Source organism: Megalobrama amblycephala, linkage group LG9, assembly GCF_018812025.1.
Source record: "Megalobrama amblycephala isolate DHTTF-2021 linkage group LG9, ASM1881202v1, whole genome shotgun sequence".
NCBI lineage: Eukaryota > Metazoa > Chordata > Actinopteri > Cypriniformes > Xenocyprididae > Megalobrama > Megalobrama amblycephala.
Window position 1 is genome coordinate 22,113,377 of NC_063052.1, and position 15,154 is coordinate 22,128,530.

General features: G+C 35.5%; 1 protein-coding gene across 1 annotated transcript; it reads left to right on the top strand.

Moving 5' to 3' along the window:
- Positions 1-3,052: 3,052 nt before the first annotated feature.
- On the top strand, positions 3,053-13,984 carry rcvrn3 (recoverin 3). The gene is made up of 4 exons (XM_048202114.1): positions 3,053-3,269; positions 6,126-6,513; positions 12,270-12,381; positions 12,955-13,984. The coding sequence occupies exons 2-4, from the start codon at positions 6,133-6,135 to the stop codon at positions 13,035-13,037; spliced, it is 576 nt and encodes a 191-aa protein (XP_048058071.1). The 5' UTR covers positions 3,053-3,269; positions 6,126-6,132; the 3' UTR covers positions 13,038-13,984.
- Positions 13,985-15,154: the final 1,170 nt, after the last annotated feature.

Sequence of the window (15,154 nt, forward strand, 5' to 3'; positions counted from 1 at the left end):
CGATAGATGCTATTTACACCAAGTGAAAATAGCAAAATATTCTACTTAAACTAAGTGACAATAGCAGCATTTTCTTAGCGACATGCTATTTACACTAGGTGAAAATAGCAACAGATTAAATGGTAATTCGATGATATCTATACTTTATATTGGCAGATACTATTTGCACCTCAGAATTTTTGTACATTAACAGGATGCAATAATATCATAGAGTGTAAATGATTATATTTATTAAAATTATTAAATGGATTACTGGGAGAATAAAAACCCTCCCTACACCTTTCCCTAACCCTACCCAATAAACACTTTTAATATTATTAAACACTTGTTCGCAGTTTATTTCCACTTTTAGAAAATATTTTCATTTTTATTGAAAATAAATGCGAGGAAAAGGAGGATTCGAACCTGCGTCGATCGTGTTAAAAGCCAGGTTTGTGAGCCTTACTCGCTACTGCTGCGCCACTAAGGAACACTGAATTTGAAGCGTGGCCCAACCAGACATTGGTGGGCGGAGCTAGTGTAAATAGCCTTTGCCAACAAGGGACACTTGTACTAAATGTAAATAGAGACTGTTAATTAATAGACCTGAGCTAACATAAACTAACAATGAAAGTTTTATTTTAACTCTCATAGTTTGTAAAACATTTTATTAATGGAAATAGAATATACATAATTTTGGTCTTGGCAGACTAGATCTACTACACTGCTGCTGCAGAGCAACGACTTGCCTCTGCTTAATGCTCTGAAAATAAAATTAACGTGCTGTTGCTGCTTCTAAAGAGAGGGAAACCCCAATGTAGCAGATCTAGGCAGGTGGTGCTGGGGAGGTGGAGGGTTAAAATAAGAATTTGCATAGCGTGCAGAGATAGTGCATTCGTTTAGAACAAAGATTAATAAATACTGTAACAAATGTATTGTTCGTTGTTAGTTAATGTTAGTTAATGCATTAACGAACGTTAACTAATGGAACCTTACTGTAAAGTGTTGCCAGTTATGGTAAGAAAAATGATCAGATGTTTGTTTTCTTTCATATATGGAAACTACAAACCAACAAGCTACTACATTACCAAATTTAAATGTAATATTTTGTGTTATTTAATAGCAAAAAATTATGGATTTAAACTATATTTTATGTTAAGCAGCTCACTATGTTCACATTTGACAAAGAAAAAAGTAGTCTTTTGACAGTGCTTGTCTACGCATTGACTATAAATTAGGCTTTAGCCACTATAGATTAGTCACAATAGATTAGGATTCCCTGTTAAATCTTGGGACATGCTCACTGGGGAGCGTTTACACTAAATTGACATTATCTGGGATTAAACAAGTATAGGAAGACGTAATTAATTGTATACCAGTCATTATATGACCTGTACACAGAAGCTTGGGATGGGATTCCTTTCCTTGTCACATGATCTTTTTCTTTCTTTCCTTAAACAACTCCTTTCAGCCATGTTTATTTCTGTGCTCCCTTTGTCATTATAGAGCAAAAGTTGAGGGATTGTCTGATATGTAGACATTATCGTAGACACAAGTTGAGAAAACCTAAAAGTTTAAAGGATTAGTACACTTTCAAATACAATTTTCCTTATAATTTACTCGCCCCCATGTCATCCAGGATGTCCATGTCTTTCTTTCGTCAGTCGAAAAGAAATTAAGGTTTTTGATGAAAACATTCCAGGATTATTCTCCTTATAGTGGACTTCAATGGCCTCCAGACAGTTGAAGGTCAAAATGTATATGCAACTGTATATGCTTTATAATCACAAATGATCGCCTTGCACGTGCTTCCGCTTTCCATATTCTTCAAAAAGCTTACGCTGTAGTCCTACGCCTTCCCTATTCTACTTATGGAACGAACGCGGCACCAGTTACGTTTTTTCCCATAAGGTAAATAGGACATGGACATCTTGAATGACATGGGGGTGAGTAAATTATCAGGAAAATTTTATTTGAAAGTGGACTAATCCTTTAAGGCAACAAACTTCAGCAGATTTTTGAGTTTTCTCAACTTGTTTTTGTAGATTTTTGAGTTTTCTCAACTTGCTGTATTCAGTTTATACAAAACAAGTTGAGAAAACTAAAAAATCTGCTGAAGTTTGTTGCCTTAAACTTTTTTGCCTTAAACAGCTTTTCTCAACTTTTGATTTTTTTACAGGCCAGACAAGGTATACTAGGGACAGTAAGCTGATCAGAACAAGACTGCCAGGATTTATTTATGACCCAGAGAAAATCCAATCCTTAAAAAGGAGGAAAGATAAACTTAATGTTAGAGAAGGAGACAGATTAAAAATAAGAACAGCTTGTATGCAGGCAACATTTAAATCAGAGGGTTTTTGAAACTCTGTGGTCTTCCTTTTCTGTTCTAAAATTACTTACAAACAATTGTGTACATTATGGTGGTATAAATCACCCTTGACATGACTGCTATCATCCTTAAAATGAATTCAAATGAGCAGATATTCAACATTTTGTTAATACGTTTTGTTAACAATTTAATAAGTAAATTAATTAATTCATGGTTAACTGTGACATTTTTTCCCAGTCATCTAAATGACAAAAAGTCCCAGTTGACCTGAATTCACCCTAAATAAATAAATGTTTCTAATCAGGAATAATCTAATAATGATGCATCAGTATTTCAAGTAAATTTCTTTGTCTTTTTAAAACTGAATTTAAGATAAGTTTTTATTCCAGAGGTCACTAGATTCAGATGCTGTAAATCTGGGAAACACACCATGAGGGGAAGACCATCACTACTTAGTTTAATGAGATTAACGAAAATCTGGACGGAAATCCCTCTCTCCAGACACTAATGTTTGACATCTCTTCACCCCTTGAGAGTATTAATGTGTTTCTGGAACTATGTTTTATATTTAAAGATGGTCATCTTTGCCATAGAATTGTTAAAATAAAACAACCAACACCACAAGTAACAAGCTACAAAAATCAAAACATAAAACAAAGTGTAAAAATCTGTTTATGGCAAACAGTTTGCTATATAGTTCAATTCATCTCATCAAGGTGTACTTTATTTTGTCCATTTTGTCAGCGCCTTTTAGCTGAAACAGTGACTACAGTGGATATGGGGTTAAAAAGAACAGAAAAAAACTGTAAATCTCTTTCTGGCAGAGCCTTGTGAAATCTTGTGTAATTGACTTGACCCACATGGAGGGGTAGCCACCTCCTTCAATACAGCCTCATTACTCTTCCACACTCCACCTTGATTACTTGCCCCGTGATTCTTCATCCTTAAACCACAACCACAGGTAAGCATGTTGTTTTCTATATATATATATATATATATATATATATATATATATATATATATATATATATTATTTCTCTGTAAAGTACAATAATAATTAGATCTTGCATATTCTTTGCTGGGTTGCACATATATTGATCATTTTATCACTACATTAAACATTTGTCAAGGCATCCCAGTCAGTGGCTTACCCCATACAACTTTTTACATTCTTCTGAGTTTATTTTCTGAGTTATTACAGTGATTTGTTTCTTAATTCCTTTTGATGAGCTCTGTCCACATTAAATAAAGCTATGGAACTCAGGAGGGAACTTATATCAGGCTAAATCTGTAAAATAGTTTTGACAAAAATGCATAGACTAAACCGCTTTCTGTTTACTGCACTTTCATTTTTTCACTTTCACTGTTTTCACTAGAAAATCTTGTTAATAGTTCACATAATGTCAGCTATGCACATAAAAGTATGAAACCATAATTTGTATAAGTTACAATTTGCAAATTTTGCGAGCAAAAATGTCAGTCCCATAATATGTATGTTATATGCAGTGTTGGGGGTAACGCATTACAAGTAACACAAGTTACGTGACCAGATTACTTTTTTTAAGTAACTAGTGAAGTAACGCATTACTTTTAGATTTACAACAAAATTTCAGAGTTACTTTTTCAAATAAATAATGCAAGTTACTTTGTTTTCCAATTTATTGACTGACAGCTCTCCTGTCCCCGTGTTGATAGAAATCGGGAGTAAATGCAGAGGCGTTGTGTGCCCTGTGCACTTGATTTTTATTCTAGACTAGTTCTATACTAAAAATGTGAGCATACATTTACTCATTTACTTCTCCTGCGTCCTGTTCTTCTGTATTCCAGAATGGCAGCACAGCTGAAAGGCTTGTTTGCTTGAGCTGCGCCCTCTACTGTACAGGCGTGAATTTGTATTTCCTTCAGCCTGAGGCTTATTCATTTCACTTTTGGTGTGAAAGGGCCTTTACGTTTGACAAAACTAGAATTTTTGTTGTTGTTGTTGTTGTTGTTGTTGTTGTATAAAACAAACAAACAGCGCAGATGAGAAAATGTAACACAAAAGTAACATAATGCATTACTTTCCATAAAAAGTAACTAAGTAACACAATTAGTTACTTTTTTAGGAAGTAACGCAATATTGTAATGCATTACTTTTAAAAGTAACTTTCCCCAACACTGATTATGTTTGTACGGAGCCCCGGACATGACATGCAGGAAAAAAATAGTAGGCTAATTAATGCGCACGATTTACTAATTTGTTTCCTCGATTTACTAAAACGTGCGCACGATTTACTATTTCATTCGCATGATTTATAAATCGAGGGAACGAAATAGTAAATCGTGCACACTATTTAGTAAATCGAGGGAACGACTTAGTAAATTGTGTGCACAATTTAGTAAATCGAGGGAACGAAATAGTAAATCATGCACACGTTTTAGTAAATCTTGTGCACTATTTAGTAAATCGAGGGAACGACTTAGTAAATTGTGTGCACAATTTAGTAAATCGAGGGAACAAAATAGTAAATCGTGCACACTATTTAGTAAATCGAGGGAACGACTTAGTAAATTGTGTGCACAATTTAGTAAATCGAGGGAACGAAATAGTAAATCATGCACACGTTTTAGTAAATCTTGTGCACTATTTAGTAAATCGAGGGAACGACTTAGTAAATTGTGTGCACAATTTAGTAAATCGAGGGAACGAAATAGTAAATCATGCACACGTTTTAGTAAATCTTGTGCACTATTTAGTAAATCGAGGGAACGACTTAGTAAATTGTGTGCACAATTTAGTAAATCGAGGGAACAAAATAGTAAATCGTGCACACTATTTAGTAAATCGAGGGAACAACTTAGTAAATTGTGTGCACAATTTAGTAAATCGAGGGAACGAAATAGTAAATCATGCACACGTTTTAGTAAATCTTGTGCACTATTTAGTAAATCGAGGGAACGACTTAGTAAATTGTGTGCACAATTTAGTAAATCGAGGGAACGAAATAGTAAATCATGCACACGTTTTAGTAAATCTTGTGCACTATTTAGTAAATCGAGGGAACGACTTAGTAAATTGTGTGCACAATTTAGTAAATCGAGGGAACAAAATAGTAAATCGTGCACACTATTTAGTAAATCGAGGGAACGACTTAGTAAATTGTGTGCACAATTTAGTAAATCGAGGGAACAAAATAGTAAATCGTGCACACTATTTAGTAAATCGAGGGAACGACTTAGTAAATTGTGTGCACAATTTAGTAAATCGAGGGAACGAAATAGTAAATCATGCACACGTTTTAGTAAATCTTGTGCACTATTTAGTAAATCGAGGGAACGACTTAGTAAATTGTGTGCACAATTTAGTAAATCGAGGGAACAAAATAGTAAATCGTGCACACTATTTAGTAAATCGAGGGAACAACTTAGTAAATTGTGTGCACAATTTAGTAAATCGAGGGAACGAAATAGTAAATCATGCACACGTTTTAGTAAATCTTGTGCACTATTTAGTAAATCGAGGGAACGACTTAGTAGGTAGGCTTATTAGAAAAAAGGTGGATACTCAAGTGTATACAATAAACATGACTATGTCAAGATATTAACAATGACAGGGAACTGTATGGACTGTCAATGGTCCCTCACACACAAACACAAAATATGGCATATTTTTAGGAAGAAGTTTGGCATTATTTCATGACAAATAAAAAAAGGGGGGTGAAATATGACCCATACTTGTTCTTGTCAGATTTGGTCAAATTCACTCCTGTACCTTTTTTTTTTTGTCTTAAGAAGTTTGCTGAGTGACTAACATCCCATTCTTTTATATTTCTCAAAGGGAAGCCATGGGAAACGCACAGAGTGGAGGGATTCCCAAAGAGTTTGTGGATGACCTCAAGCTGACCACCAGGTTCTCTGAAGCTGAGATCACCCAGTGGTATGAGAACTTCCAGAAGCAGTGTCCTACAGGTCGCATCACACTACAACAGTTCGAGGAGATCTACGGCAAATTCTTCCCAGACAGTGATGCCAAGGCCTATGCCCAACACGTTTTTCGGTCCTTTGACACCAACGATGATGGAACATTAGACTTTAAGGAGTATGTCGTTGCTCTTCACATGACCTCCTCAGGCAAGTCGACCTTGAAGCTGGAGTGGGTCTTCTCACTGTTTGATGTGGACAAGAATGGTTACGTCACAAAACCTGAAGTGTTGGAACTCAGCGAGGTAAGACGACATTGAATAGATTTCACATTAAATGTAGAAGAACAGCTGCTGAAGGAGCTGTGTTCTCCATCCTACTGGACAAACTACCATACCACAGATTTACTTTTCAAGCACTGATTTCAAACAGGTTTCTCCCTGAACACTCCCCTCCATCTGTTATTGGTCAGACAAACAGATAGTCCAGCCCCCAGACTTATTAGTCAATGTTAAAGGAACACTCCACTTTTTTTGAAAATAGGCTCATTTCCAACTCCCCCAGAGTTAAAAAACTGAGTTTTACAGTTTTCGAATCCATTCAGCCGATCTCCGGGTCTGGCGGTACCACTTTTAGCATAGCTTAGCATAGTTCATTGAATCTGATGAGACCAATAGCATCTCACTCAAAAATGTAGTTACATTGTGCGCCTTCTGCACCCATGGTACGGCAGCAAAGTTCCTTGATTATTACGCCGGAATTAGAGTATAGTTCCTAGCCATATCGGCCTAGAAAATCGCAACTTTTTATTTTCTGTCTGACTTAGTACACAATGTAACTACAGAAGAGTCAAGTTTTAAATAGGAAAAATATCTAAACTCTTTGGTTATTTTTGAGCAAGATGCTAACGGTCTCATCAGATTCAATGAACTATGCTAAGCTATGCTAAAAGTGGTACCGCCAGACCCGGAGATCGGCTGAATGGATTCGAAAACAGTAAAACTCAACTGTTTAACTCTAGGGGAGTTGGAAAATGAGCCTATTTTCAAAAAAAGTGGAGTGTTCCTTTAATGTGTTGTGCTGTTAATAATAAGAATAAATAATTCTTATTTATTTAATAGCCATGCAGTTGGTGGGTAAATGTACAGTCAGAACGGAAACTTGCGGTTATGAAATAGGCCAAAATTAAATACCAGACTATTAATTAAATGAAGAGTGTTAACATTTTATGTAGAGATAATTAAAGGACCATTTAAAAATACCAACACTTTTTGTGAATACATTAAGATAAAACATAAACGTAAACTCTGTCCACAGTAAAGGTGCATGTAAATTTTGCGTTGCTCTGTGAAATTTTGCTGGGCGAAATGCAACCATTACTGAATCCACGTGGTCGGGAATTTCGAGCTCAAACTCTTTAAAGTTGGGGGTGATTTGGATTGGCTGTAAATGTTTTTTTAATCATTCATCATCTGAGAAAAAATTGTTCTGAAAGTGATTCTGGTTTTACTGTATCGTTATGGTTATAGTTGTGTTGTGGACTTCACTTTTCTCAGAGAAATATCATTAACATAAACTTTCTCAGACAGTAGGCTAAAGGTGCAACCACAATTACCATTGCTCTGTGAAATTTTACAGGCAAAATCAGGCCATTTCTGAATGTGATCGAGGAGTTCAATTGAGGCTGAAAATGTTTCTCAACAGATTTCGCACATGTTGGTAATACAAATCTGCCACGTTTAACAACAGAAAGTTGCTTCATATGAAAGTGACTTCTGTGTGAGCAGTGATTCATATATTGCTACACAATTGACAATGAACAATGAACCTTTTTTATCAGCAAAAACTGGTGGGGCTGGTAAGTTTGGTGGGGCGACATTTCACCTAAGCTATAAGGGATCACGGCTGATTGAGTGTGTCTCAGATGCAGAGTCAGGTCGTTTTGACAGTGATGATTAAACCATAAAGAGCATTTAACAACAAAGCTGACCTAAGATCAGTGATTAAAGCATGGAATGACATCACCCTTAAGCCCAAGCTCTATAAGAACTCATTGCAGAGGGAGGCAGAAGGATTCTGTGGTGGGTACTATGGGAGAGATAAGCGCCTCAATGTGCAATCAGGATTTAAGACCATGAGCACAGGGGGATTCATTGACATGTCAACACTTAAGCCTTCTTCTCAGAAATGGACGATCAATTTCCCAGGGAATAGTTTAGGGTGTTGGACAGAGATGTTGCAGATGAATCAACAGAATAAATGATATCCCTTATTTATGTTATATCATCTGGAGACAATCAGCTTTTATTAAAAAAAAAAAAAAAGTGTGACATTACATCAGAGCAGGGCTTTTTACAACAACTGGGAATGCTCTGCAGTCCTGTTGTGGATAGTTAACATGTTCTTGCATTACGGTTGTGGTACGCAAGTACTCAAAGTGACAATAGAGTTTCCTTCAAATGAACTTCGGATTGCTCAGCAAGATTCTCTTCAAAAGAAGAAACTTGTGACAATGCCGAGAATGCGACATATGTTTGTGTTGCATTATGAATTGTGTTCTGACATGTTAAGCCCTCATTTCGACTTGTTAATTGGTGTAGACCCTAGTGAAAAAAATAGACTAAAATGTATTTCAAATGCATTTATTTTTGTGCTAAGTATACTACAAATACATTTACATATGTTTGTGCTAAATAAAAATACCACGGTACTAAACTGGTATACTGTTAAATTGGAACAACTAATTTTATTTAATGCACTTTAATTGTGCTGAAGTAGTGATTAAGTCTAATTAAAGATATAGGCTACTTAAAGGGTTAGTTCACCCAAAAATGAAAATTCTGTCATTTATTACTCACCCTCATGCCGTTCCACACCCGTAAGACCTTCGTTAATCTTCAGAACAAAAATTAAGATATTTTAGTTGAAATCTGATGGCTCCGTGAGGCCTCCATAGGGAGCAATGGACACTTCCTCTCTCAAGATCCATAAAGGTACTAAAAACATATTTAAATCGGTTCATGTGAGTACAGTGGTTCAATATTAATATTATAAAGCGACGAGAATATTTTTGGAGCGTCAAAAAAACTAAATAACGACTTATTTAGTGATGGCCGATTTCAAGACAATGCTTCAGGAAGCATCGGAGCACAGATGAATCAGTGTGTCGAATCTGCTGTTCGGAGCACCAAAGTCACGTGATTTCAGCCGTTGGCAGTTTGACACGCGATCTGAATCATGATTCGACACACCGATTCATTTATGCTCCGATGCTTCATGAAGCAGTGTTTTGAAATCGGCCATCACTAAATAAGTCGTTATTTAGTTTTTGATACGTCAATAAATATGTTAATGGATTAGAAGTATGCTTATGTATGAAGTATGAAATAAGTGTGTTTTGAATAGATTTTGGTATAGGGGAAACAGATCTCTCCAAAATAAAAAATTGTTTCATCACTTACTCACGTCTTTCAAAACCTGTATAACTTTTCTTTCGTGGGGCACAGAAAGAGAAAGTTCACACTGCATCACATTCAATAAAAATGAATGGCGGTTGTCGAGTTCCGAAGTGACTTAAAGCCCGTTCACACCAGGGGAGATAACTATATTGTGTCCACCCCAATGAAAGACAATGCCCTGTTTATTGTAGCCGCAGTTATGTTGTCTGCAGCTTTAAATGTTCAAGCTCTCTAATGTTGGGTGAGTGGATTCTGTTAATGTTTTTATCATTCGCCATCAGGAAAAAAGTTATTCTGAAAGTGATTCCAATGATATCATTCCTCTGTGTCCTTATCATTATAGTTGTGATGTGTTGTGTGACTTTGCTATTCTCAAATAATTAGAATGATTATTAAAACTTTATTAGTTAGAGTTACTGTTCTTGATATGAACAGGCCTTACGCACGATATTCCAAGTCTTCTGAAGTCATACAATGGTTTTGTGTGAACAGACCGAAATTGAAATTGTTATTTGCTGAAAATTTTCTCATTTCCTTTTCAGCGTAACAGATATTCTGGATATTGACTTTTTTTACAGTTTGAAAAGTTGCAGACATTAATTTAATTGAAAGTCTGTTAATTTTAGTTTTTCATTTAATACCATGTTCAGAGTCATGCAGATTTATATTTTGGGTTAGAAGAGCACTCCAGATATGGCTGTCCTGTTTATCTTGCCAAAGCTCTTAAGTAAGATTGGCACAGCTGGGACCATTTCATCTATTTGTATTAACCTATTGTTAGGTAACTTCGCTTATATTAGGGTGAGACGAATCAGCATGCAAACAAGCAAGGTAAGCTCTAAAGAAGGAGCAAGACATATATAGCACTCAGGCCAAACAGATAAGAGAGCTGAGGGAATGTGAGGGAAAATAAATTTAGCTCATAGCCTAAACAGATTCCATTAAAACTGAGCTAAGCATGGATTACAGAACAAAATAACAGATTTGGAAATACGCCTTTGTGCGTCACAAGATGTTATCCATAGAATAGGCCCATGTAATGTCCAACAACAATATCACCATAACAAAAAAATAAATAAAAAATCTGACTAAACAGAAAAGGTCATAATAATTATTTATTAAAGGAATACTATTACTATTTTACTATAGCTATTTTAAAGAAATACTACTATTACTGTACTCAGGGTCGTCACTAGCGGGGCAAAAGGTGGTGGTGATGATTTTACTGAGGAAGGACCCCTCCCAAATTAGATTGTTATTTTGTAATGGAATGTAGTTTTAAGAGTTTTTTTTAGGCAAGATTATAGTTGTTTAGTCCTCAGATATGGGATTTATATGTAAACATAGCACCTATTTGAAAATTTGTTTAGACACTTTCGGAGAAGCGAGCTCCAGGCCGTCAGTGACCATTCAGTGCTCATGTACCCACAGAGAACAGCTTCATCTCAGCCAGTCCTTTGGGAATTTGCTGCTAGCTCTTATGTAGATAATGTTAAAAAATGAGGTATAATTTGTTTTGGGTATATCAAACGGGCAAGCTTTGGTCTTATTAATTGAATACTTGTTCCAGAGCTAATAGATTTGGCTTAAGGGCTATATTAAATTAAGTTTAATAACTTTATATTTACATTGAAATTAAATCCTATACGAACTGCTGAGTGCTGCTTTTGTATTTTTGAGTGAACTGTTTGCTTGTGTTTAATTCCTTTTTATACTGTTATAATGGCAATTGTTGTTCATTTAAATATTATTGTTCAATAATTAATATTTTATATAAATATTATGCCATATTTTTTTTTGTATTCAGAAACAGTCCATTAGTGATTTCGACTTTAGTGAAAGTTACATTAATACACCATGAGTTGGCGGCAAAGACTATTTTCAGTCTATTTTATATTGAAATAGACTGAAACAAGGACATTTTTACTTTAAGCATCTTTTGAGATGCAACTGACAAATGCATTGACTAGCGCTGTCATGGGAATGTCTTAAATGTTAAAAGGACAAAGACAAAAGATATCGCTTTCCTCAGCGGGCATTCAAACTGATTTTGTGATTATGAATATAAGATTAACCTGAAGAATATCAGCTAGATGCAGGTAATACACTTGTTCAGGCGATCTCTCTCTCTCTCATAATACTCTACATATTACAGTGAGTTTCAATGAAGCGACTCAATGTTCCTTCATCGCTAGTCCTAAAGTGGCGTTTTAGCATTAGTAATGAAGGCTTGAGCTCAACTGTTAAACTGTCAACTTGAGATTTGTATCCGTGGCAGAAGTAGTTCCTCACAAAAGAGGGTTTTTAAAGACACTCCATTGTTGTTCTTATTTATTTACACACTTGTGCCGTCGTCAAACTGTTGTATAAACGCAATATTACACTCGTAGCCATGTGATATGGCTGTATATCAGCATGCTGTGATTACCTACGGCCAAATCTCAGCTGTATCGCACGGCTATGGGTGTGATATTGCTCATCTAGTGTTTTATAGGTCTTGACATTTTGCATGTTAATAAAAAAATTTAATATATTCTAATTCTGTGATTTTGTGGCTTAATTCAGCCAGTAACTTGATTCAGCTTTCTCTGATTTCCCATTAGGCCCTTTTCAAACTCATACCCAAAGACAAGCAGGCAAATCTTCCCAGTGATGAAAGCACACCAGAGAAAAGAGCAGAGAAACTCTGGGCCATCTTTGAAAAAAAGGACAATGGTAAGAAAACTAAAGATGATCTTTTCTTAGTTGTTACTTATGGAAGCTTGTTACTGCCATGGAATAAAAAAATAAAAAAGATAATTGTGATCTTTTTCTACTTTCTTTCTTTCTTTCTTTCTTTCTTTTTACAGTGTATATGTCACAAGTCAGAATTGCAACTCGCAATTGCGTGAAAAAAGAATTTTGAGTTTATTTAACTTTAGAATTGTTAGATAAATTTGGAATTGTAAGGAAAAAAGTCTAAATTAAGATGTAAACTCGCAATTGTGAGAAAAAAGTCAGAATTGTGACTTTGTATCACATCTCTGAGACAAAAAGTCAGATTTTTTTTCCCTTTCCAGAATTGTGAGATATAAACTGTTAAAGTCCTTAAAATCCAAATTGCAAGGTAAAGTCAGAATAAACTCGTAATTCTGAGAATGTCTTAACTGTGAGATAGCTGCGAGAAGAAGCCACAATTTTCTTTTTTATTTATCAATTTTAGCTTTAGTTATTTTCCATGGAGAAAACAAGCTTCCATAGATATTAGCATACAGACAACATTTAAAATAAATTCTCTCACACATGCAGAGCGAGTCGCAGAGGGGGAGTTCATCCAAGCCATCGAAGAAAGCGAAGTTGCACTACGTCTCATTCAGTATGATCATAAATGATCCAACATAATCATGATCATGTCATGCTTGACTTCACGTGCATTTGTTGTATATTAAATGTGCTCATTAAAGATTCACCATCCTTAATGTGCATGTCGCCATTGTGTTCTGTTAGTTTCACAAACCTTTTTAAGCAATAAATATCTGTTTAAAAATAGTGCATTCCATTTTGATTTCTATATATTTGGTATATTTGATTTCTGTCATGCATTTGTTGAATTAAAGGTTTGTATGCACGGCCCTTTGTTTAATCACATACCTTTATAGAGTAATTCTAATAGACACTTTTTAGATTGTAGTTTGTAGATTTATGTTCAGTTGATGTATGCCGTTGTTTAGTGTCCAGTTTGGTGTCAAAATGTGTTATGAGTGAAACCAATGAAGTTGTTGAAGGTGTTTGATTATTCTCCCACATTAAGATATGGTGTCATTGCTTTTTATTTTAATTTCATCCAAACAAGGTTTATTTTTGCACTATACTACATTGTGTTCCTAATAATATTATTGCATTACAGTGGTGTAAAGATGACATATCACAAGTATTATCACAGATAATGTTTTTGATTTGAATATTCAGTCTTTTACCAGGGTTGGAATGAGAAACGAATGCAACTGTGTGTATACTTTTAGCATAACCTGAATATGCATGCTGTAACCTAACCATCAAAACACCATTCACTTAAAACATAAGCAAAAGTATTTCTCCTCTATTGTCCTTTGTGATTTTGATTTTCTTTCGTACCGTTTCTCATTCTCTCCATCTCTCACTTGATCTCTGTCTCTTACTGGGGAGATTATTCACATAATCTTCTGTTCAGCTTTTGAAAGCATCTGTCTAAAGCTGCTGGAATTATTGTTTGTTGTAATCTGTCCATCACTCCATCTTGTTGTATATTCAGATTATGTCATATTGTGCTTGGTTCTCTTATTAAAAAAGCAAAATATAATGAAGTAAAGAATGATTGTACAGATTGACATAACCTAGAGAGCCAGATGTCATCTGAATGAGTCTCCCAGACATCATTGAAAATGCAAACGTTCATTCCTGAAGGTAAAACCCTTCATCTGAATTGAGTAAACTAGTGTTGGTGTAACGCATTACAAGTAACTTGAGTTGCATCAGATTACTTTTTCAAGTAACTAGTAAAGTAACACATTACTTTTTCACTTTACAACAAAATATCTAAGTTACTTTTTCATATAAGTAACGCAAGTTACTTTTTCACATTAACTGACAGCTCTCCTGTCCCCATGTTGAGAGAAATAAAGTGCAGAGGTGTTGTGTGCGCTGTGTAAACATGATGGTTAAGGCCCGTTCACACTAAGAACGATAACTATATTTGGGACCAAATATAGATTTAATAAAATATTAATATCTGTAAGGCTGTGAGCATGGAAGCTGTTGTGTAGACTAAGTATTTTAAATGTTTAACTTTGTATAAAAAAGGATATATGACCGCACACTCAACTTGCGAATAGTTTCTAGCATTTAACATTTAAAATGTTACATTTTTATTATGAATAAATAGCGCTCATAAACGCACGTCGAGATGGAAACGAGTCGAGGCTTGGACCCGGAAATGGCCTTCCTTAGGGGCCGTTCACACAGAACGCGTCTTTGCGTCTAAAAACCAAAACGCGAGACGCAGCGCTCAGGAGTGGTTTTAAAAAAAGCGCAGCATAGAACGCGAGAGTCTCGAGACGCGCCTTTGAGACGTGATGCAATAACGACAATAACGGAAATAATAGAAATAGGCAAACTGCAGAATTTACAGATACAAGTTTTGACATGGAAAAAAAGAAAATAAGATAATAATGAGCGCATCCTCCGCCATGTTTCCATTATATAAAACAGTTGTCATGCCAACTCGCAACGCTTGCCCCGCCTCCGAGTTCTTCTGATTGGTGCACTGTTTTGGAACTGACATTGATGAGTGGCGCTGCGTGTAAAAGTTGAAATTCTTTTAACTTGACACGGCGTCTTAAAAACGCGGCGCTCATGTGTGAGGCGCTGCAAAAGACGCGAGACGCGAGCGTAACGGTCATGCACGTCTGTCAAGCGCGTGTTTACATAGAAAAACAATGGGAAAGTAGCGCATTGGAATAGAAAAACGCGT